The 22,768-nt window shown below is 36.9% G+C and overlaps 1 protein-coding gene and 3 non-coding genes across 4 annotated transcripts in view; all 4 read left to right on the top strand.

Annotated features, from left to right (window-relative positions):
- Positions 1-3,150: 3,150 nt before the first annotated feature.
- Positions 3,151-22,768, top strand: part of TNPO2 (transportin 2) — a gene marked incomplete in the record, with an annotated part of 104,793 nt that continues 85,175 nt past the window's right edge. Inside the window, 15 exon segments of the mRNA XM_053717838.1 lie at positions 3,151-3,234; positions 6,254-6,367; positions 7,075-7,150; positions 8,921-9,070; positions 10,654-10,760; positions 11,161-11,294; positions 11,506-11,587; positions 11,922-12,044; positions 13,343-13,461; positions 13,666-13,726; positions 13,939-14,107; positions 14,534-14,686; positions 14,800-15,025; positions 16,157-16,328; positions 18,331-18,417. Of these exon segments, the coding sequence (XP_053573813.1) occupies positions 3,157-3,234; positions 6,254-6,367; positions 7,075-7,150; positions 8,921-9,070; positions 10,654-10,760; positions 11,161-11,294; positions 11,506-11,587; positions 11,922-12,044; positions 13,343-13,461; positions 13,666-13,726; positions 13,939-14,107; positions 14,534-14,686; positions 14,800-15,025; positions 16,157-16,328; positions 18,331-18,417 (1,851 nt within the window).
- On the top strand, positions 9,158-9,227 carry LOC128665375 (small nucleolar RNA SNORD41). Its single transcript, XR_008403132.1, has one exon. It is a non-coding gene; the product is annotated as a small nucleolar RNA SNORD41 (small nucleolar RNA).
- LOC128665374 (small nucleolar RNA SNORD41) lies at positions 12,200-12,269 on the top strand. The gene has a single exon (XR_008403131.1). It is a non-coding gene; the product is annotated as a small nucleolar RNA SNORD41 (small nucleolar RNA).
- On the top strand, positions 15,370-15,441 carry LOC128665376 (small nucleolar RNA SNORD41). Its single transcript, XR_008403133.1, has one exon. It is a non-coding gene; the product is annotated as a small nucleolar RNA SNORD41 (small nucleolar RNA).

Raw genomic sequence — 22,768 nt, 5'->3', positions numbered from 1 at the left:
AATGCCGAACAAATGCCCTTTTCAGGGCAATGGGTAGTTTAGCGTTTTTAGTGTTAGTTTTTTTTTTAGGGGGGTTTGGTGGGTGGTGGGGTTTTACTATTAGGGGGGGCTTTGTGTATTTGTTTGGCAAAAGAGCTGATTATCTTGTGGCAATGCCCTGCAAAAAGCATTGCCACAATGCTTTTTGGGGGGGGGGGCTTTTTTATTTTCATAGGGATTAGGTGTAATTTGTTTAAAATTTTGTAATTTTCTTTATTATTTTCTGTTATCTTAGATTTTATTATTTTCTGTAATTCTATCTTAAAGGGACAGTCTACTCCAGAATTTTGATTAGACTGCCCCTTTAATATATACTTAGTTTATTTTTATTTTTAAAGTAGTGTTAGTTTTTTGTAATTTAAGAGTAACTTTAGTATTTTGTAAATTAGGTAATTTTGGTTCATTTAGGGGGGGTTAGGTTAGGTTTATTGCATTGTGGGCTATGGCGGTTTAGGGGTTAATACTTTAATAGGTGTATTGCGTTGTGGGCTATGGCGGTTTAGAGGTTAATACTTTAATAGGTGTATTGCGTTGTGGGTTAATGGCGGATTAAGGGTTAATTGTTTTAATAGGTAGTTTGCGATGTTGGGGTTAGCGGATTTAGGGGTTAATAATTTAGTTACTACTTGCGGTGTGGGTTTGACGGCGGATATAGGGGTTAATAGTTTAAATCGGCATATTGTGTTGTGGGGGGTTGTCGGTCTGGGGTTAATACATTTATTATTAGTAAAATGCTTATTTTTGGGAGGCGTGTTAGACTTTTACGGGAGATTTGTTATTTTCTTTACTTTTATTAGGCGCCGGCAGTTTCTAAAGTGCTGTAAGTCACTGGCGACTCCAGAAATTTGTATTTACGCTCATTTCTGGACATCGCTAGTTTATCCGACTTACCCCACTTAGGAAATGCAGGAGCCGTATATGTAATTACGGGTGGTGCGGGTTTCTGCGCTTATGCTGAAACCTGTGCCGTATATTGGATTGGGCCCATGCTTGAGGTGGCAACTCTACTTCCAATATACTTTGTTTAGCATATAAGCTCACAAGCCCACATGTTCTGAAGATCATCTCATATCAGGTAATATAAATGGTAACTCACAGGAAGATCCCTCTAACCTTTATGATTTCAATTGTCTTTGCTTATTTTACTCTACGTGCATGTAACTAAGTCTTGTGGAACATGTAAGCACTTTGCTAAAAATAATAATAATGGGAGCATCTCCAGGTGGCTACCATGATAGGCAGCAATATTAGAAGCAGAGTAAGGAAATATGTTATTCCACCATATCAGCTATATTTGAACCCATCTAGTATTACTACCTGCACTAATCAATGGCTGACCTGGCTACTGCTGGGAATTTTACCAGCCTTCCCAATATGGATCACAGTAGTAGTAGCACACTACTCTTACCCCCCTCTTCACAGTAAGAGGGGTAGGAATAATGTGCTAGTACTGCTGTGAATATGATCTTATCTTTATGTACAAACTTTAAGGAAGTCTGTAGAGTAATTGTACCTCCTCATGATGACCCACCTACCTCTGAACAGCTTAATGTGCGCTAGCTAATCGAGCATATAGAGCTTGAGTTAGAGGAACATCACCCGCTATTTACTCTTCTTAATGTCTTAACCTGTATACATTGCTCTTGCATGGATCCTATATGTGTTTAAATTACAAAATAAAAATCAGACCAATGGCCTGCAATCTCTCTTAGTCATATGTCCCATATAGGGTTGCTAACTGTCCTCCACAAACATACTGGATACTCTTTTGGTGATTGGGCACATGGCCCCCACCCCCCAAAAGCTCTACCTTAGCCACCACTCTTGATCCCACAATTCATATTGTTTACAACTAGTCAGTTATTGTACCACTTGGCTGCCAGTAACATACAAATCAATAATTTAACCTCTTTGGCTGACAGTAACACACATACAGAAGTGATTTTACCTTCTTGACTGCCCCTTAAATTCTTTCTGCTCCATATTTGTAATGAGTTGGGGCATAGAAGGCCTTTTAGATTCAGCTAACTCTGAGACAAAAAAAATAAAAATGAACATTTAAGTGCCCAGTATTCTTGTGAAGATTTTACTGGATAGTTGACTAAAATACTGGACACCTGGCAACTCTAGTCCCATGTAATCTTTGGATTTTAGGTCAGATGCGTAGTCCTGCAGCCATCAACTACACACCAACACCAGACCCTCTGGCATTGCAGCCCTTCTTTCGGACACAAACACATCAGACCGCTACATGGGAGTTGATGCAATAATGACATGCCCTACAAATATTACAGATTGTCCCTTTAAGGAAAGTTTTTAGTTACAGGACCTGTATTAAAGGGATACATTTTAAACACAATAGAAGTTAATCCCCACCTTCCTCTAGCCATGGGTGCCACCATGTTGCAATCTATATTTCACTACATTCCTGTGCTGACCTGTTTGCACATGTGCAGCAATGCTCCGTCAGATACCTGCAGTTTTTCCTAGGTTCCATGATGGTAGCACCCATGATTTGTGGGAGGTGCATGAATGTTTAGTGTCCATTTAATGTTATTCCAACTAATGTCACTGCTATCAGCCAGGAGTAGCACATTGTTATTTATAATGCATATCTGTTTAACACTTTTCCAGAGATTATATTTTACAGTGACACAATTATCATCAATTCCTACGTCAGGTAATAGAAAATCTACGTCACACATCAATGAAGCAAATCAAAAACATGCGAATTTGATATTTATATCACTTTTGAGTTTCTTAATACAACAGCTCCGGCTAATAGTTTTACACAGAAGAGCTGTTTTCTTGAGTTTCGCTTTTATTTTAAGAGTACTTTTAATAAAATAAAAAAATAACACAACAAACAATATTGTACATTCTGCTCACGTTTTAAATCAACTACTTTACACAAAGCATAAAACTTTCTTGATTGAGCTCCCAAACTAATGTGATTGTGTCGCCCACCATCAGGTAAAATACCAGCGATCATGTGGTGCTAAAGGGAACCAGGCGGGGCTGAGATTCAAACTCTTAGCTCCAACGGCGGCCGTGCGGGGTCAATTTTTCTTTCGGCTCCTCCCAGTTCGCGCTAGTCCATTGGCTGGAAGGGTGCAAATGACATCATCATCCCGCGCTCCCTCTTTCTCGTTCTCTCTGTCTCCGCCGCCCGCGAGTCGCCTCCATCTCTGCGCTGTGAGTAACCTAGAGCTACCTAGGATTATAGACGCGGGGAATATGACGTGTTAGAACTCTGCTTGAGTGAATAGAATAATAAACGGGGGGGCTATTTTGTGAATCAAGAAATTATGAGGTTTAGTAGGAGCCTTTTAAGGGCTACATCGGGTAACGGAAATTGGCAGCGGTGTGTGGAATTGGAGCAAGGAGGGCCGTGCCCATAGGGAATAATGGCTGTAGAAACTTAGCATTGGAAATAGTTCAACTTTAAGACAATTTGTTATGTTCCGTGTAGGGGATGAGGATACTGTATAATAACACTACAGTAGTAATCGTTTTGCGGTCCTTTCTGGCAACCAGCGACCCAATGAAACTGTATCGATGTGCAGCCATTTGTTGTAATTAATGAGTTACATTTTGCAGCATTCTGATGTTTAGATTTTAAGTAAGACATTTCCTTCTGTGTTATCAACTAAAGGTTTGTTGGACTATATATTGTACATGGTCCAGCTCTTACAATGGGTGAATTAAACTAATCGTTGGATTAGACAGGCAGGTATGATAGAAATATTATCCAGCTCTATGACAGACAGTTGTCATGGTGGTAGTATGATTACATATACCAAAAAGAGGAAACGTGTATGCAGATAATCTGGCACTGGGAAAGGTGTATCCTCTTTAGTTGGGGACCTCCACAAAAAAGGGTAAAAAATCTGATTAAAGAAACCTCTTTTTAATTTGTCACACAAAATCCTGGAAATGATGCATTTCAACTGGCCTGATTTCTGTGAAGGTACCAGTATTCGTACTGTCTGATCTGGGAGAAGTGTGGCAGACTCAAGATATCTATGTGACATGATCATTTTAATCCATTAGTAACACTATTAAACTCGATACCAAACTGTGATAACCTGAGAAAGACAGTGATGTGAACCTCAGCCCTCATTTTGATTTTGGTGTTATTAGTTTGATCCACAATATGTTTTGTACCATATCATGCATAGCTTTACATTTTAGATGCTGCCATGAATGTACTGCATTTTTTCAGTGTCATGTTAGTCCTTTCCAAAACTTCAGTGTCAAAGCTAGAACTTCCTCTTTTCTCACATCTTTTGGGATGCTTAGTCTGCAACTATTTCAAACTGACCTTCAGCAGCCTGGCAGAATATTCAAACAAATCTGCACTCACAGTAGTAGTGTGACCAGATTACTATTAAAACATAATCTTTTGATTTCTTATACCCTCAGTCAGAAAACTATTAAACATATTTGGGCTCCAGTACTACTCTGATGATGCACTCCCAAATCTTTGATGCACACCTAACTCTGTCCCCTTCCCTTTTAGATAATTTATGTATAATTGTTCTTGGAGGTATTGCAAAATCTCAGTCAGTGTCAATACAGGCCCCACGCAACCAGCATCCCAGTAGCACCTTAAAGATCTGCCCTGGTTATAAGATATGAGCACACTCTACCATTTATTTAGCATACTTTGGCAGCCTACAGAGGTTACTCTATTTGCTTGTGGCATGTGGGGTGTTGTAGTTTCCATGCTATGCAGATAATTCTCTATGCCGTTGGCTATAGCAGCCCTAAACTAGCATGGTCAAAAGACTTGCAGCCTGAATACGTTTTACCGCAGTGTGTATGATAGGATCCCTGTTTGTACTTTAGTTGCACAGCCTACATAGATGTACATACAAACATTCTGTTTGCTTAAAGAATTAATAATGCTAATCCATACTTTCAAAGGTCTGTCAATCATGGCACATATGTCACTTTGTCTCAAAATACTCTAATAGCTCTTCTTTTCTGTTTTTAACAAACACCTTTTATCTACCATCATCACCATTGTCTTCTGCTTGCCTGACTTTTCAGGTATTGCATCTGATCTATGGAACATTCTGCTTCAATCTGTCAGTTTCCAGATAGTTAAATGATCAATCAAAACAAACCCTATTTAGCAAAATAGTTTGTTTCTCTATGAAGTATGTTACTTCCATGCAATTGTATCAAGCTTGGCAGACTCTTGGTAAACGTTACAATAAACTCCACCTTCAGTTATTTACCATTTGTTCAGAATGTAGGAGCCACATTTTTTCTTTTGCTGTGCATAACCTTTCTATGAATTTTAAAAGGACTGTAAAGTTAAAATTAAACTTAAATGGTCTGGATAAGAGTGACATTTTAAACTACTTTCAAGTGTACATCTATTGTCAATTTTGTTTAGTTCTATTGGTCTCCTTTTTTTAAGAGGAATACTAGGTAAGGTCAGGATTGAGCATGTCTTTAGTTATCTGGCAGCCATGTTTGCAACAATAACATTGCTATAAACATTGTTGCAAACACTGCTGCAATAGAATGATAAAGACACGTACACTTCTATCAGCCTACCTAGCGTTACTCTTCATCAACGGATACCAAAAGAACTCATCAAATTTTATAATAGAAGTCAACTGGAAAGTTGTTTAAATTGGCACGTTCTGTCTCAATCATATACATTGACTTTACTGTCCCCCAACTTTTTTGTACTTTTCTCAATTTCACCATTACCATTTTCCAAGTATTCTACTACCTTGTCTGTTTCCAATTCTTTCTTTCAATATATTTGGCAGTTGCTATTGTATGATATGTGTTGACATGGGCTTGGATGATCAGTGGAGATCATTTTAAAGGTATGAAAGGAACATTTTTTACCCTTCAAAATGAGTGTAGGCTTGTGTGTGTTTTAGTCACTTTTAGTTCTCTGGTTTGAATTAGCCCACTTTTTTTTGTCTCTCTTTGAAGGTTGTACTACAGCCATAAATGTCACATGGGAATTCTCCATGTCAGCCAATGAAAGTAAAGTTAAAACAGTTTCATTTTATCTTCGAACAGCAACATCAGTTTTGAAAGAAAAAAAAAAACACATATTGAAGCCCCTTTTTTAGATTTAATGGAAGTTGACAAATTTTAGTTTTTTGTAATATCCCTATATAACTTAAAAGTAATGAGAATATTTTGTTAATACTTTTATAAAGTATTTGCTTTCTTTTAGTCGGTTGACATCACAATGGACTGGCGCCCAGATGAGGAAGGATTACAGCAAGTTTTGCAGCTGCTGAAGGACTCCCAGTCCCCAGATACAGCCACACAAAGGATAGTCCAAGATGTATCCTTTTTTATTTTTTACACATTTTGGTTTACTAAGAATATCACTGTTTATTACTGACAGATCTGTGCTCCATGTGTTTGTGTAAATGTTCTCTGTATTTGTTGTATTGATATTACTTTTATTGACAGTAAACGCCTTGAGATTTTTATATAAAATGTTTGTGCATAATGAAACACCTTTGCAATATATTTTCATTATTATGGCCCAATTTTGTGTACTTTAGCTCTGAAAATTGAACAATTTCTAATTTTCAGAACTTGAAATGCACACTGCTGACTTCTCAAGGCTAACTGCTGCATATCTGTCCCTAATTGGCTTTATCATATAACCTCAAAGCAATCCATTACATAGTAATTTTGGAAGTGGCTAGACCGAATAAGTCAAATGGAGGATTGAGATTGGGTAATAAAAAATAAAGGATCTTTTCTATAGCAATACAACACAAATGTCTTGTAATTACAAGCAGTCTTCTCCCCAGGACCCTTTTAGCTAAAGCACCACCTGGCTGATTTTACTGCCCACCCAGCTAAAACTTTTAGCTAATATTAAAAATGTAAATTTTTTGTTTGATTATTAAGTACTATTGTTAAATTATGCATTTAATTTGTTCTTTAGATAGCAGGCAATTATCTAATATTAGAAAGTATTACCCTGTATAGCCGTCAGAAACCATGTGAGGTATTACTTCCTAAACTTACACTCAGAAATTGAAGCAGCTTAACCAGTACCCAGACTTCAACAACTACCTGATATTTGTGCTTACACGGCTCAAGTCTGAAGGTAAACGTTTCTAAGAAGTTTTATAAGTGAACAGCATCTTGTGGCGAGGAAAGGTTATATTTAGATTAAAATTAATTAAAAATTTGCCATATCTGTAATTACACACTAAAGATTATATACATTATATAGCCAAATGTATGTGTACACCCATAGTAATTAAGTTTGTGTTTCAGCCAAACCCATTGGTAACAGGTGCATACAGTCCAGCACATGAAATCTCCTTAGAAAAACATTGGCAGTACAGTGGTTCATACCGAAGAGCTCAGTGACTTAAAATGTGCCACTGTCATAGGATGCCACATTTGCTACAAGCCAGTTAGTGAAATTTCTGCCCTGGTCAACTGTAAGTGCTGTTATTGTAAATTAGAAGTGTTTAGGACCAGCAACAGCCCAGTCACAAAGTGGTGGACCATGCAAATCTCTTAGCTTGTAAAAATTACCTATTTGTTGCATCACTCACTACAGCATTCCAAACTGCTTCTGGAAACAACTTAAAGGGACAGTCAACACCAGAATGTTTGTTTTAAAAGATAGATAATCCCTTAATTACCTATTCCCCAGTTTTGCATAACCAAACAGGTATACTAATATACTTTTTACCTTTGTGATTACTAACTATATACTGTATGTGTGTGTATATGTATGTATGTATGTGTATATATATATATATATATATGAGGCGGTTTTCAAGGTCTAAGAAATTAGCATATGAACCTCCTAGGTTTAGCTTTCAACTAAGAATACCAAGAGAACAAAGCAAACTTGGTGATAAAAGTGAATTGGAAAGTTGTTTAAAATTACATGCCCTATTTGAACCATGAAAGTTGTTTGTTTTTTACTTGACCCTTTAAGAACTGCATCGGGAGCTTAAATGGGTTTCCATGGCTGAGCTGCTGTACACAAGCCTCACATCAACCTGCGTAAAGCTTAGTGTTGGCTGGAGTGGTGTAAAGCATGCAATCAAAGGACTCTGGAGTGGTCGAAAGGTTCTCTGTAGTGATGAATCTGGCTTCCCTATTTGGCCGTGTGGTGGATACCAGGAGAACACTACCTACCAGAATGTATAGTACTTCCTGTAAAGTTTGGTGGAGGAGCAATAATGGTCTGGGGTTGTTTATCAGGGTTTGGGCTATGCCCATTTGTTCTAGTGAAGTGTCATTTTAATACAGGGTATAAAAACATTTTAGATAATTGGGTGCTTCCAACTTTATGGCAACAATTTGATGAAAGCCCTTTACTGCTCTATCATGACTACCGTGTTTACAGAAAGTGCTATGTGAAGAAGTGTTTTGAAGAGTTTTTGTGGAATAACTCGAGTGGCCTACACAGAGCATTTACCTCAAACCCACTGGACACCTTTTTAGATGGATTGGAACGCCATTTGCAAGCCAGACCTCATCTGATATCCGTGCCTGACTTCACAAATGCTCTTTTAGATGATTGGGCACAAATTCCCACAGGCCCACACTGTGGGAAAACCTTCACAGATGAGTTGTGGCTGCTATAGCCACAACAAAGGTGGAGCAACCCCATATTTATTGCCTTTGGTTTTGTAATGGTTCATATATGTGTGATAGGTGTCCACATACTTAACAACCAAGATTGTGGTTATGTACTGACTTCTGTGTAAACTTTTTTTTTTTTTTTAAATGGTACAAACTAATTAGATTGGCATTTTGATCATGATGTGGCATTGAGGGTTTTATCCACTTTATTTTTTTTGTTATAAAAGTTGTAATTTGCTCTCATAATTACTATTTTGTTTTATAGATGAACCTACACGATCTCTGAGTGGTTTGATTCTGAAAAATAACGTCAAAGCGCATTATCAGAACTTCCCCCAGCCAGTGTCTGAGTTTATAAAGCAGGAATGTTTGAACAACATCGGAGACGCTTCCTCCCTCATCAGGGCGACAATCGGTGAGTAATGCTAACATTACCTGGAGTTATGGTAATAGACTAGAAGTATTGGTTTGAGTCCAAAACTGTATCCACCAATGTTAGTCTCTGGATATGATGCAGATCTTGTTACCTGACTTTAGCTGATGGTTTACAATATTCGTACTGACTGATCCAGAGCGAGGGAACTGAATTTGTCTGTCTGATTATACTATAATATACACACAACTTATATGAATAAATATATGTAAATGTGACCTCAAAACTAGTTTATATAAATAGACATTAAACTGGAAAAGAGTACACATAGTTCTGCTCACCAAAAAAGCATAATCATGTGAAAAGACATTAATGTATTCTTCTTTACAAAATTATAACTCCCTTTAGAGTATTTTCTTATTGCAGTATGGATTTCATATAGAATTATTTTTTTTTTTTTTTTTTTTTTTTTTTTTTTTTAAATCTGCAAATGCATACTAAAGGTGAGTTCTAGTATGGCAATACACGGCTGATCCAGGGCTGAGCGCAACCAGTAATTGGCAGTTTTGGTGCATATAGTGTCCCTGATTGGCTCAATACGTGCATTAGGACCAGTAAATATAGTAGATTTGCATTATCAGCAAATGCAAGACAATGCAATAGCACTTAGTCTGGACTTCAAATTAGTAGTATATTTTTATTTTTTTCTTCTAACAAATTTAATAGTTATGTCTATTTCCACTCCTCCTGTATCATGTGACAGCCATCAGCTAATCTCAATTGCATATACATATAGTGTATCAGTAGTGGTGACTCAAAGTGTAAATGTAAAAAGACTGCGTTTTGTTAATGGAAGTAAATTAGAAAGTTGTTAAAGATTGCTTGCTCATGAAAGTTTTTTTAAAATTTTTACTTGAATGGAGCTGATGTTAAAGGGACTTGAAAATGATTGATAATTGAAAAAGTGATAGAGCATGTTACTGTTGCTTTCATATAACAGAGCAGCAGTGAACGAAGACCTAGTTGAACATATCTGGTGAGCCAGTGAAAAGACTTGTGTTTGTGTATATAGCCACCAATCATGCATTGCTGCCCTTGAAGTCTATCTAAGTTTTTCATGAATAATTTGAGGAAAGACTATTCAGAGTAACCACTGGATATTAATTATTGTCCATTTAAAGAAAATTTTGATGGATCAACATGCCATCTTCCTAGTGCAAGAATTATTATTGTATGGAATATACATTGTTATTGGGTCACATGATTACTACACCACACTCCAATACCTCAGTCTTGGGCTACAATTTAGTCAAAAATCTTCACCTAGCGGTAGTTCATCTTCATGTGATATACATAGCTCAGCATGCTAATGCACTGTTGCAGAGCTCTGTGGCAACCCAAGGGTTGCAGGTTCGATCCCGGCGAGGTCCACTCAGCCTTTCATCCTTCCAAGGTTGGTAAAATGAGTACCATTGAGTTGGGTATTAATAACACCTGTTATCAGCGCCGCAAGTCGGTTAGTCCAAGGTTGTGCGCTATACAAGTATCTATTATTATTATTTATTAATAATCATATTATTATTATTATACATCTCTTCCCCATCTGACTATTCCTCTCCCTATAGGCATTCTCATTACCACCATTGCTTCCAAAGGCGAGCTGCAGATGTGGCCAGAACTTTTACCGCAACTGTGCAATCTACTTAACTCCGAGGATTACAACACGTGTGAGGTAATCGAGAGGAAACCTGCTTTATGATGTTTACTTTAAATAGTTTTTTAATATGTTAAAAAAATAAAACTTAGTTTAACAAACTTCCGTCCAACAAGTAATGCCAATGTCTCTTTCCATGTTATAGAGATATTAATGGAAAAATGTAATAAACTTTGTTTTATAAATATAAACACCTAGTTTGAGTATTTATCATTGCACTCTTGCTTGTATATACCGGTAACTCAGTCAAGCATTTTTATTTCTTTTCAGGTATATCCCTTTGGTTAGGTATAAGATTTAGATTGAGTGACCGTTAGACGCTAGTCTTGATGTTATTTTGGAAAGCCATATTTTGCTATTAACCTTTAGGATGGAGGAAACAGTGTGTCCCTAACCTTTACTTTACTTTTATTTTCAGGGTGCGTTTGGTGCTCTGCAAAAAATTTGTGAAGATTCCTCAGAACTCCTAGACAGTGATGCTCTTAATAGACCGCTAAACATCATGATCCCCAAATTTTTGCAGTTTTTTAAGCATTGCAGCCCCAAAATCAGGTACATGTAATCAATATAACTGCACCTACCCAACTGATGTTTAATTTTCTTATTGCTATATGTAATCTCTTCCTGTAACCTTATATTGCTACTCATATCCTCTTCCTATAATGTGCTTTATTGCTTTGTATAAAACCTTTTCCTAAATGGTTTTCCTAAATGTTTTATGTCCAACTACCTTCCTGTATTAACTTTTGTTTCTCTCTGCCAGATCTCATGCTATTGCCTGTGTAAACCAGTTCATTACAGACCGGGCGCAGGCACTCATGGACAACATAGACACTTTCATTGAGGTGACTATATCTAATTTTGTGTGCAATAGTATTAGTAAGTAGAGAGAATATGCTGCAGAGCAATACACTGTGATATACCATTGTCTTTATACATAGTATCCTAGAAATGTAACACAAATTCATGAGCTGTGGTGGATATGATGACCTAGAGATGATGCAATGCAATTCCCTGAGTTTACTGAGGGTCCTTTTATATTCGTACTGTCTGATCTGGGTTGAATGTATAAACTAGATGTTTGTTAATTCTTTCACCACCGTGACCAGGTATACCCTGGAACCCCCTAACCTCTGAAATGTTAATTATTTTTATTTTAGAAATTTCCTTTTATTTCAGCATCTTTTTGCACTGGCAGTAGATGAGGACCCAGAAGTTCGTAAGAATGTGTGTAGAGCGCTTGTTATGTTACTCGAGGTGCGGATAGACAGACTTCTTCCTCATATGCACAGCATAATACAGGTATGGAACAAGAGAAATCTTCATATAGATTCTGCTAACTAGTATTTTACATATTTGTGTCCAGGATTGGTTTACTACTCCATAAAGTCGGCTACAATGACGGTTGACTATCGGTATTGATTTGAGTCCAAAACTTTATCCACCAATGTTTTTCTCTGGATATGATGCAGATCTTGTTACCTGACTTTAGCTGATGGTTTACAATATTCGTACTGTCTGATCCAGAGCGAGGGAGCTGAATTTGTCTGTCTGATTATACTATAATATACACACAACTTGTATGTATACATGCACAAAAACCCACACTTGCATTAGATAACACATTTTCAAATTTTCAGTTGTGAGGCCCAGAAAGGATTCAGACTCGCCAAGCTAATTTGTAGGCACCGCTGGTATCTTGGGACCCTACTCTATAAATTCACCAGTGATAGGTCACATTTTCTTTCCTAAATAGGAAGGTTACACATGATTTATTTAAAAAAACAAAACAAAATCCTTTCTGAAGTCTATCGAGGCAAGACAGTAAGGGTTTTTGGTTTAAATGCAAGCTGTTGGAAGTAGTAAAGTGCAACATTTTAATAGTTGAACATTATTTTACAGAGTAAGCTTTTGAAGTAGGACAGCTGTCTGATTTATGCGTCTCATAACATAAAATGTTTCTTAGGATTAGTTTTAAATCTTTAAAGTTGAATCTAAAGCATAGTTTACAGCTGTGCATGTAGCTATGCTTCAAGTGTTCTGGTGATACAGTGTAAACTAGAAAACTTATGTTTAAAATATATGTAAATGTGACATCAAAACTAGGTTCTATAAATAGACATTAAAGAGTACACACAGTTCTGCTCACCAAAGCATAATCATGTGAAAAGACATTACTTTAAAGAGTGCTATTCTTTCTTTCTTTCTTTCTTTATTTTTGCACCGAGGATACTGGCGGCTTAAATGACCATTAAATACAGTACAATAGTCTAATATGTATAAAACAATGCTCCTTTGGTCCTGTCACCTGTATCGCATGATGGCCTTCATCCAATCACAGACTTGCATATGAGGGTTTAGCCTTTTTTGAAGAGCAAAGCATCCTAGAGAACAAGTAAATTTAATACTGGAAGTCACTTGTAAAGGGTCTCCTCCCCCCCCTCCCCGTCCCAAAAATAAACCTGCATTCTCAGTCTAAATCATGACAATTCAACTCTGCATTTTTAGCTCTGATTGAGATGTTTTGTTCTAATGTGTATTTATGCATTTTTAATGAAGGATATGACCTGCCACTCTCATTCTGTAACCTCTTTCTGTAGTATATGCTCCAGCGGACACAAGACACAGATGAGAATGTGGCACTTGAAGCCTGTGAGTTCTGGCTAACACTGGCAGATCAACCCATCTGTAAGGATGCCCTATCAAACCATCTTCTCCAGTGAGTTTTCCACATTTAATATGCAGTTCTACAATATAGGGAAGTAAATGATCCTCTGAAAAAAAGAATAGCTTAACCTATAATTCAGAGGTGTATGCAGGGAAAGGAGATTCCACTGGAAAAAGTAACTTTGCATAGCTTGCTGTAATAGGAAGTGGGACACTCAAAGGATCCTAATCCAATATCTTTGTTTTTTATTTATAGGTTAATTCCCATCTTGGTTAATGGAATGAAATATAATGAGATTGATATCATTCTTTTAAAGGTAAGGTTTTTGTTTGTTTTTAAACCGAAGCTCTGTTAGTATTCCCTAAATATTTTTATTTTTTTTAATGATTTGATTTCTCTTTGTTATACTCCCCATTTTTTTGTATGTGTTTTTAATATAAGAAAAAATGTGACGTTATATTTTTGACATGCAAATCTTTCCTTGCTGGTAGAATGTGTTGTAAATCTTTTTTTTATTTCCTTTCTTAGGGAGATGTGGAGGAAGATGAGACTGTCCCTGACAGTGAGCAGGACATCAAGCCTCGCTTCCACAAGTCTCGCACTGTAACGTTGCAGCACGAAGAAGAGAGGGTAGAAGGAGAGGAAGATGCAGACGATGAAGATGACGATGACGACACTTTGTCCGACTGGAATTTGAGTGAGCAAATGTTGGCGTATGATAGTTAGACCCATTTTCTGACAATGGGGTAGATCACCTTACCACTTTATTTCATTTTTCTGGGTTTCATATCACTTTATCTTGTGGTTCATAAATAGCATACCATTTTTAAAACGTTTCAAATTTGCTTTGTTCCCGTGATGGTGTTTGTTGAAGAGATACCTAGTTAGTTGTCTTGAGCGCTATATGGCAGAGAATAGTGCTGTGGTCTAGACACGTTCAATAGCAAGAGAAAAAAGAAAAATTGATAAAATATGTAAGATAGAAAGTGGTTTAAAATTGCATGCTTTAACTAAATCATGAAAGATCTTTTCTGTCCCTTTTTAATAATGTCTGATTTATCTATAATTTACATGCACAGAAGATAAATCAACTTGCTCCACTTTTCCATTTTTTTTTCCTTAGGGAAATGCTCTGCTGCTGCTCTTGATGTACTCGCCAATGTATTTAGAGAAGAGCTGCTTCCTCACCTTCTTCCATTACTGAAGGGTCTTTTGTTCCACCCTGAGTGGGTCATAAAGGAATCTGGAATCTTGGTATTGGGGGCCATTGCTGAAGGTAACCAATCATATTTCGAACACATTTTCTTTATCTCTTGTTGTCACTTTTAGATGTGTTGAATGTTCTCCTTATTAGCATTAAGTAACTATATACTTCCTGCCTCTCTACAGGATGTATGCAAGGCATGGTCCCTTACCTTCCAGAGCTTATCCCTCATCTGATCCAGTGCCTGTCTGATAAAAAGGCTCTGGTCCGCTCCATTGCCTGCTGGACGCTTAGCCGATATGCGCACTGGGTTGTAAGCCAGCCACCAGACCTCTACCTGAAGCCTCTTATGACAGAACTTCTCAAACGGATTTTAGACAGTAATAAGAGGGTGCAGGAAGCAGCTTGCAGGTACTTGATAGTTGAAATCAAGCCCTTGGGCATCCAATCAAAGCATTACACCTGTGGAAGAGCTTAAGAAGGTAGTGATATTTTATTTGTGATGAACAAGAGAAACATTAGGTACCTGAACTTATGTTTCCTGGAGTTGTCCAATGATCTTAATGGTAAATCTATTATGTAATAAGCTTTGCAGTACATTGTATACAGTGGGTGTATCCCATCTAGTATAAATGATTACTGGTGGCAGTGTTTAATATTCTTTATAGCAGGAGTTTTGAAGACTGACTCCTGTGTGCTTTAGGGTGACCTAAGGTTTGAAAGGATGTTGAAGGTGACATAGGGTTCTGATATCTCTGGAAATGATGCTTGTTTTATAAACTGAAGTTTTCTAATGATTGTTTCAGTGTTCGTACTGTCTGATCCATAGATGAATCCTATTCTCATAAGTAACACTGTTCATTGGATTACCCTTTGTCATAATCTAAGGTACAAGACCAGTATAGGGTTGGGTTCAACCCATTAACTGTCATGGGCAAATAACCAAACTAGTTTGTAGACAGATATACTATGAATTAGTATATTGGAATTAAAAGTCAATTGTTAATACCATTTTGAGAAACCAAGGAACTCCTAATGATTTGTTTTCCTTAGTTGAAAAAATTTTAAAACAGCAAAATGTTAAAGGGAAATTAAACCCAATTTTTTTTCATGATTCATATGCAGCATACAATTTTACACAACTTTCCTAATTACTTTTATTATATAATCTGCTTCATTCTGTTGGTAATTCTTAGTTGTAAATCATACCTAAGTAGACTCCGTAGCTGGGAGGTAGTTGCTGATTGGTGGATGCACATATATGCCTCTTGTCATTGGCCTACCAATGTGTTCTGCTAGCTCCCAGTAGTGCATTCCGTATTTTCAATAAAGTATACCTAGAGAATGAAGCAAAATTGATAGAAGTTAATTGAAAAGTTTACAAATGTGTGTGCTATCTAAATAATGAAAGAAATGTTGGGTTTCATGTCTCTTTAAGTGAATAAGATTTTTCCAAAACTAAATTTTGTTGAGTTGCCATGATGAACTACAAATACTGTGCATGAGGGATGGTAATTCTAATCATCTGTGTGTCTCTGCTAGTGCCTTTGCAACATTGGAAGAGGAGGCCTGCACAGAACTTGTGCCATATTTAAGCTTTATCCTGGATACACTGGTATTTGCTTTTGGAAAATACCAGCACAAGAACTTGCTGATCCTGTATGATGCTATTGGAACGTTGGCAGATTCTGTGGGACATCATTTAAATCAGCCGGTGAGAAACATATAGAGTTGGAGCTTTAAGATGCTCTTCCATCAAAAATATAGACTGACTAAACTGATTAGATGTACTTGTTTGTTAGTTTTTCATTTCCTGGTAGCAAAATGACCCATTGCCTTTGCAAAGAATTTTGTGGAACAAATTTCACAGTAATAAAGATGTGTTAACCTCTTGGGTGACAGTGAGGGCTGCTGCACATTGAAGTAGCAATGAATTGAAGCCCTCTAACAGTTTTTTTCTAAGTAAAAGTTCAGTAGCCAAATCTAATACATCTTGGTTTATATTGAGCGTGTTTAATTGTACATGTTAATAGAGGCCAGTTGTCAAGCCCTAGACTCTTGGTGTTGGTATCCACAAATAATATAACTATGGACTATTTTCAACATTGGTGAAAGTAAAATAACATGATGTAAACAAACTTGATACCCTTTACTGATATGCAATTGTGAATAAAGTTTTAAGAGGGGCTTATTACAACTTGATTCTTTGTTTGTTTTTTTCACTCCCTCAATTTATTGTAAATATCATTTTGCATTTAATTGTAAATGAAACCAATCCTATTTTCAGTTTTCTGGTTTGTCGGGACAATTAACGAATTAGGAAAAAGGACTAGAAAATACTCTTTCAAGCCTCATCTAACCTATTGTAAAGTTTATGTAAACTCATCCATTATAGGTGCTGAAAGCTAGAGTTTATATTTGTATTCTTTGACTTTTATAAAAAGGTTCCCAAATTAGATAAAACTTTCTCCAGTCTTTATCGTCAGTCAGATAGTTCTAGTGTTATATGTATATGACTAGACTTCCATTGACTGTTTCAAACCATAGCTTTACTCAACATAATAAAAGTTATGTTAAAGGGATGTGAATTCCCCCCCCCCCCCATATTTGATCAAACAACTTTCCAGTTTACGTTTATTTTCAAATTTAATTCTCTTGGTATCCTTTGTTGAAGGGAGGGTACTGGGAGCTAAATAAAAACGCATCAGCTGAGCCAATTACAAGACATTTTTTGGAGCCACCAATCGGCATCTAGCTTTCAGTAGAGCATAACTGATCCTGACCTACCTAAGTATGCTTTTCAACAAAGGATATCAAGAGATAAAATTAGACAGTTTAAAGTGAAGGTCAATTTTGATGAATTAGTGCCCGGTTTTTAATAATCCTATTAAAAACAAGGGCACTTTAATTCATCAAAATTGACATTTCACATGTTTTCTTCAAAAACTTAACTTTTCATTCTGGCAGCCGCTCCAGCACTTCCCCCGCCCGTCGCAAGCCGTCTTCGCGGGTCCAAAATGACGAATCTGGCTTCCTCCAATCACGGCGTTGCATCAGGCCAAGATTCCCCTGGGGGGCCGTGATTGGAGGAAGCCAGATTTGTCATTTCTGACGTCTGCAGAGGCTTCCGACGGCCGTTGGAATCGCTGGAGCGGCTGCCAGAATGAAAAGGTAAGTTCTTGAAGAGAGAGTGAAATGTCAATTTTGATGAATTAAAAAGTGCCCTTGTTTTTTAATAGGATTAATAAAAACCGGGCAATAATTCATCAAAATTGACCTTCGCTTTAATCTTTACTGTCCCTTTTTAATGTATTTTGTTACCTTCAAATATTTTTGAATTGAATAATATAGTTACATTTTGTTTAAAACCCTTTTAGGGCAAAAAAAAAGTTTTTGATCCTCACACATTATTCTACCCTTCTAGATCCCTCATTGGTTTAAGAAAAGTACATGTTTTCTAATATATTCATTTAACTTTGATTCAAAGTATAGTCTTTCAAATCCTTTATTTACTGTGTTATGTGGTAGATTTACCTCATAGATTTCATTAAAGGTAATGATTTGTGCCTAGTTTCAATGTTTTCATCTTTTGCCCCTATGATTTACTTTCTATTTCATTGCAATAAAATGTATACATGGCAATGCCTACACATATTATCCTTTATAAACAGAATTATATAATGAACAGTATTGAGAAATATTTGCTTCCCTTTCAGGAATACATTCAGAAGCTAATGCCACCTCTTATCCAGAAATGGAATGAGCTAAAGGATGAAGATAAAGACCTATTCCCTCTTTTAGAGGTATGTTGGGGCCCAGTGTATTTTTTTTAATTATGCATTAGGTCTAGTTCTTTCTGTAAACCTGATTATGATTTTTATAATAGTAACTACCCAGTTTGAACAATATTAAAGGTATTTTTGTTTCTATAAATAATGTGAAGCATATCCATAATGAAGCACGTTGCGACATGTGCACACAATTTTGTTTAAAATGTTTCTAGTAGAACTATATTGTGACCTCAGACCTCTTAAACGGTTAAAGTTATGGTAAACTCTCCACTTTTTAAAATCAGATCCAGACTGTTAGTGATATTTTCGATGGAGTTTAATTTGTTACCTTCTGTTTGTTACCAGGTGGGAAATGGTATCAGACAATACCTGCTTTCAGGATTACTCTTCTTTTTATAGCTCTCACTTTTCTAGGCGTGTTCTTTTGAACTCTTAAAACCCTTTGAGTTTTTTGATTTTAGTTTGACAAAATTCATACAATAAGTAAACTTAAAAAAGGTAAAAGTTGCTTACTTAAATGATGAGCCGCTGAGTACGTAAGTGATGGTATATTCAAAACCTGTTTTTTAGGTTGTGGTTTTTTTTTTTGCCATGTGATGTAAAATTTTAAAATTAGTTTAATGAAAACACACATTTTAAACTTAATTTAGAAATATACATATAGAACGGCTACTTTGCTATTGCAGGCTCTGGCAGCCCTAACACTAAAACTTTTTTTTCTTTTTCTCTCTGACATTTTTGCCGTTGGCCAATCAAAATTGTGACATTTTGGCATATTTCAATGTAAAAAAACCAGGATCTTTTGCGCAATAGCAAAGTAGCCATTATATAAGTTACTAAAGTAAGTTTTTTTTTTTTTTTTTTTTTTTTTTTTTTTGTTTTTTTTTTATCATTTGTATGCAGACAACACCCAAATCTACCTCCCTGCACCAGACCTATCTACTTCCTTGCTTACCCTTATCACTGTCTCTCATCTTGGATGTCCTCTCACTACCTCAAGCCAAAACTGAGCTCCTTAATTTTCCCCCCTTCTTCCAAACATTCCACCCCCCCATTTCTCTAACTGTTGATAACTCCATTACCCCTTACCCACATGCCCGATGTCTTGGGATCACACTTGACTCAGATCTTTCTTTCACTCACATTCAGTCCTTGGCTAAAGCCTGCCGCTTCCACCTTTAAAAAAAATAAAAAAAAAATAGACATTTTCCTTACACAAGACACAACTAAGATTTGAATCCACTCTCTCATCCTTTCCTGTCTCTACTACTGCAACTCTATCATCTCTGGTTTCAATAGCTGCCACCTAGCTCCTTTACAATCCATAATGAATGCCTCTGCCAGGCTCATCTTCCTTACACGTCACTCTTTATCTTCTGCACCTCTCTGCCAATCCCTTCATTGGCTTCCTCTTGCCTCTAGGATTAAACACAAAATTCTCACTCTGACATTCAAAGCCCTCAACTGCACTGCTCCCCCCTACATCTCAGACCTTGTCTCCAGATACTCTCCTGTCCCCTTTGCTCCGCTCATGAACTCCTACTCTCTTCCACTCTTCTTACCTCCTCACATTCCCACTTACTAAACTTCTCCAGACTGGCTCCCATCTTTATGGAACTCTCTGCCTCGCTCCACTAGACTCTTCCCTAGTTTTGATATCTTCAAGTGCTCCCTAAAGACTCTACTGTTCAGGGATGCATACAACCTACACTAACCTTCCTATCTTCACTGCTATCACCTTAAATCCCTTAGAATGTAAGCCTATGAGCTCAGCTGTTGGTAGTTCACCTTCATAAGAGCCAACTAAAACAGTGCAACTCTCGGCAGGTCCCTCTACCCATTTGATCTCTGTAAATATTAACTTGTATACCGCCTATGTTTATAGCGCTGCTGAATCTGTTGGCGCTCTACAAGTACCTGATAATTTTTAAAATTTGTGTGTCTTCATCTATTAGACTAATATTTTCACATTCTTCTTTCGAATGGCAAAATAAACTGGTTTTGAATTTACCATAACTTTAAGTAAAATCTGGCAATGTGCCTGGAAGTAATTGAGAGAAAAGCAAGCACTATAAAGTAGATTTAACAAAGGTCGAGTGGACATGATTCACAGCGAATCATATCCGCTTGACCTCGCTAAGTGACGACAGCATACGCTGTCTGCATTTAAAGGGAAATAAAACAAGTTGGGATAGAGACAAAATATGTACTTTAATTACTTTACCTGCAAATTTATACTGCAGTGCCTCGCCCTTAACCCTTTCTTTTTAGTTTCTGAATTGTAAAGCTCTAACTCCCCCACACAATTCATTTTATGGCTGTATCTATATCTATTGTTGTTTTGGTAGAATACAAAAGTGAATAGGGATTATCTGCTGGAGCATGCCTAGAAGCTGTGAACTCATTGAAATACAATGTCTGTCTAAACACTGATAAGAGAGGTGTGGAGTTGGCTGCCCCAGACAGCTTAGCTATGCAATTCATTTTGCTTATTTTTGAAAATTATTTTAAAATACTTGCCAGCAATTTTTAAGCCATTTTTTAAACAATTTTTAATTAATTAGCCCTTTTAGGATATGCACAGATCTCAACCTGTTTTATGTCCCTTTTTTAAAGGGACAGTTTACAACAGAATGTATGTTTGAAAATATAGATAATCCCTTTATTACCCATTCCCTAGTTTTGGATAACCAACACAGTTATATAAATATAATGTGGTTAGCGAAGAAAGAAATAACTAGGAATGTAATCCTAGTTGTCAAAAGACAGGGATTTCAGCACTCTTTTAGAAATTAAGCTCATTAGACCAAAATATATGTTCAAACAGTAAACATTTATTCAATTGTGAACGGGAATAACTCCCAGTTGTGTGAACACTACTCCCCAGACAGAAAGATACAACACACTATATCACCTTCGTTGAAAGATTTTTTAATAAAGAAACTTATTTCTCTATATACATACTAGAGTTAGTAATAAAAACCTGACCGGTCAGGGGTACACTAAATTGCAACAAAACAAAAACAGCCAGAAAGTTAAGATTATTTTAGGTACCTGTAAAGAACCTCTACACCCTGCTGCACACAGAACCCCTACTGGAGAGGTATATCCTGGGCAGGTATAAATGAGTGGGATCTAAGAGGTCAATAGGGGTACCACAAACAGAAGCAGGTCACAGCTTTGGTCACAGTCACAAAATAGTATGCAATGAATAGTACTGGTGTAATTTATCAAAAGGAAAGCCTTAAACTTAGACTCACTACACCCAACTGCTCAGTACTCCAAACAAGGAGAGTATAATACTGGGCAGTACATAAAGTGGAAATAGTCACCGGGACTATTTCTGTGTCTATCAAGGGAGCCTAGCCTAGCTGAATGACCACTTAGATCCCGGTGACTATTTCCACTTTATGTACTGCCCAGTATTATACTCTCCTTGTTTGGAGTAGTGAGTCTAAGTTTAAGGCTTTCCCTTTTGATAAATTACACCAGTACTATTCATTGCATACTATTTTGTGACTGTGACCAAAGCTGTGACCTGCTTCTGTTTGCGGTACCCCTATTGACCTCTTAGATCCCACTCATATATACCTGCCCAGGATATACCTCTCCAGTAGGGGTTCTGTGTGCAGCAGGGTGTAGAGGTTCTTTACAGGTACCTAAAATAATCTTAACTTTCTGGCTGTTTTTGTTTTGTTGCAATTTAGTGTACCCCTGACCTGTCAGGTTTTTATTACTAACTCTAATATGTATATAGAGAAATAAGTTTCTTTATTAAAAAATCTTTCAACGAAGGTGATATAGTGTGTTGTATCTTTCCGTCTGGGGAGTAGTGTTAACACAACTGGGAGTTATTCCCGTTCACAATTGAATAAAAGTTTACTGAACATATATTTTGGTCTAATGAGCTTAATTTCTAAGAGTGCTGAAATCCCTGTCTTTTGACAACTAGGATTACATTCCTAGTTATTTCTTGCTTCGCTAACCACATTATATTTTTTATAAGGGTCTGCACCACATTAATACTTATTCTGACAGAACGAGTTGTGTTATTGTTAGTCTGTAACCCCATATAAAAGCTCATCAACAGTAGTTGCGTCCCCTCTGCTAGTTTTTGTCTTAGTTATATAAATACTTTTTAACCTCTGTGATTACCTTGTATCTAAGCCTCTGCAAACTGCCCCCTTATTTCAGTACTTTTGACAGAGATCCATTTTAGCCAATCGGAGCTGGCTCACCTTATCTCAACATGCATGAGCACAGTGTTATCTATATGACACACATGAACTAACACCCTCTAGTGGTGAAAGACTGTCAAAATTCCCCGAGAGAAGAGGCGGCCTTCAGTGGCTTAGAAATTGGC

The sequence above is a fragment of the Bombina bombina genome, chromosome 6 (assembly GCF_027579735.1).
Source record: "Bombina bombina isolate aBomBom1 chromosome 6, aBomBom1.pri, whole genome shotgun sequence".
NCBI lineage: Eukaryota > Metazoa > Chordata > Amphibia > Anura > Bombinatoridae > Bombina > Bombina bombina.
This window is presented reverse-complemented; position numbering and strand designations above follow the sequence as displayed.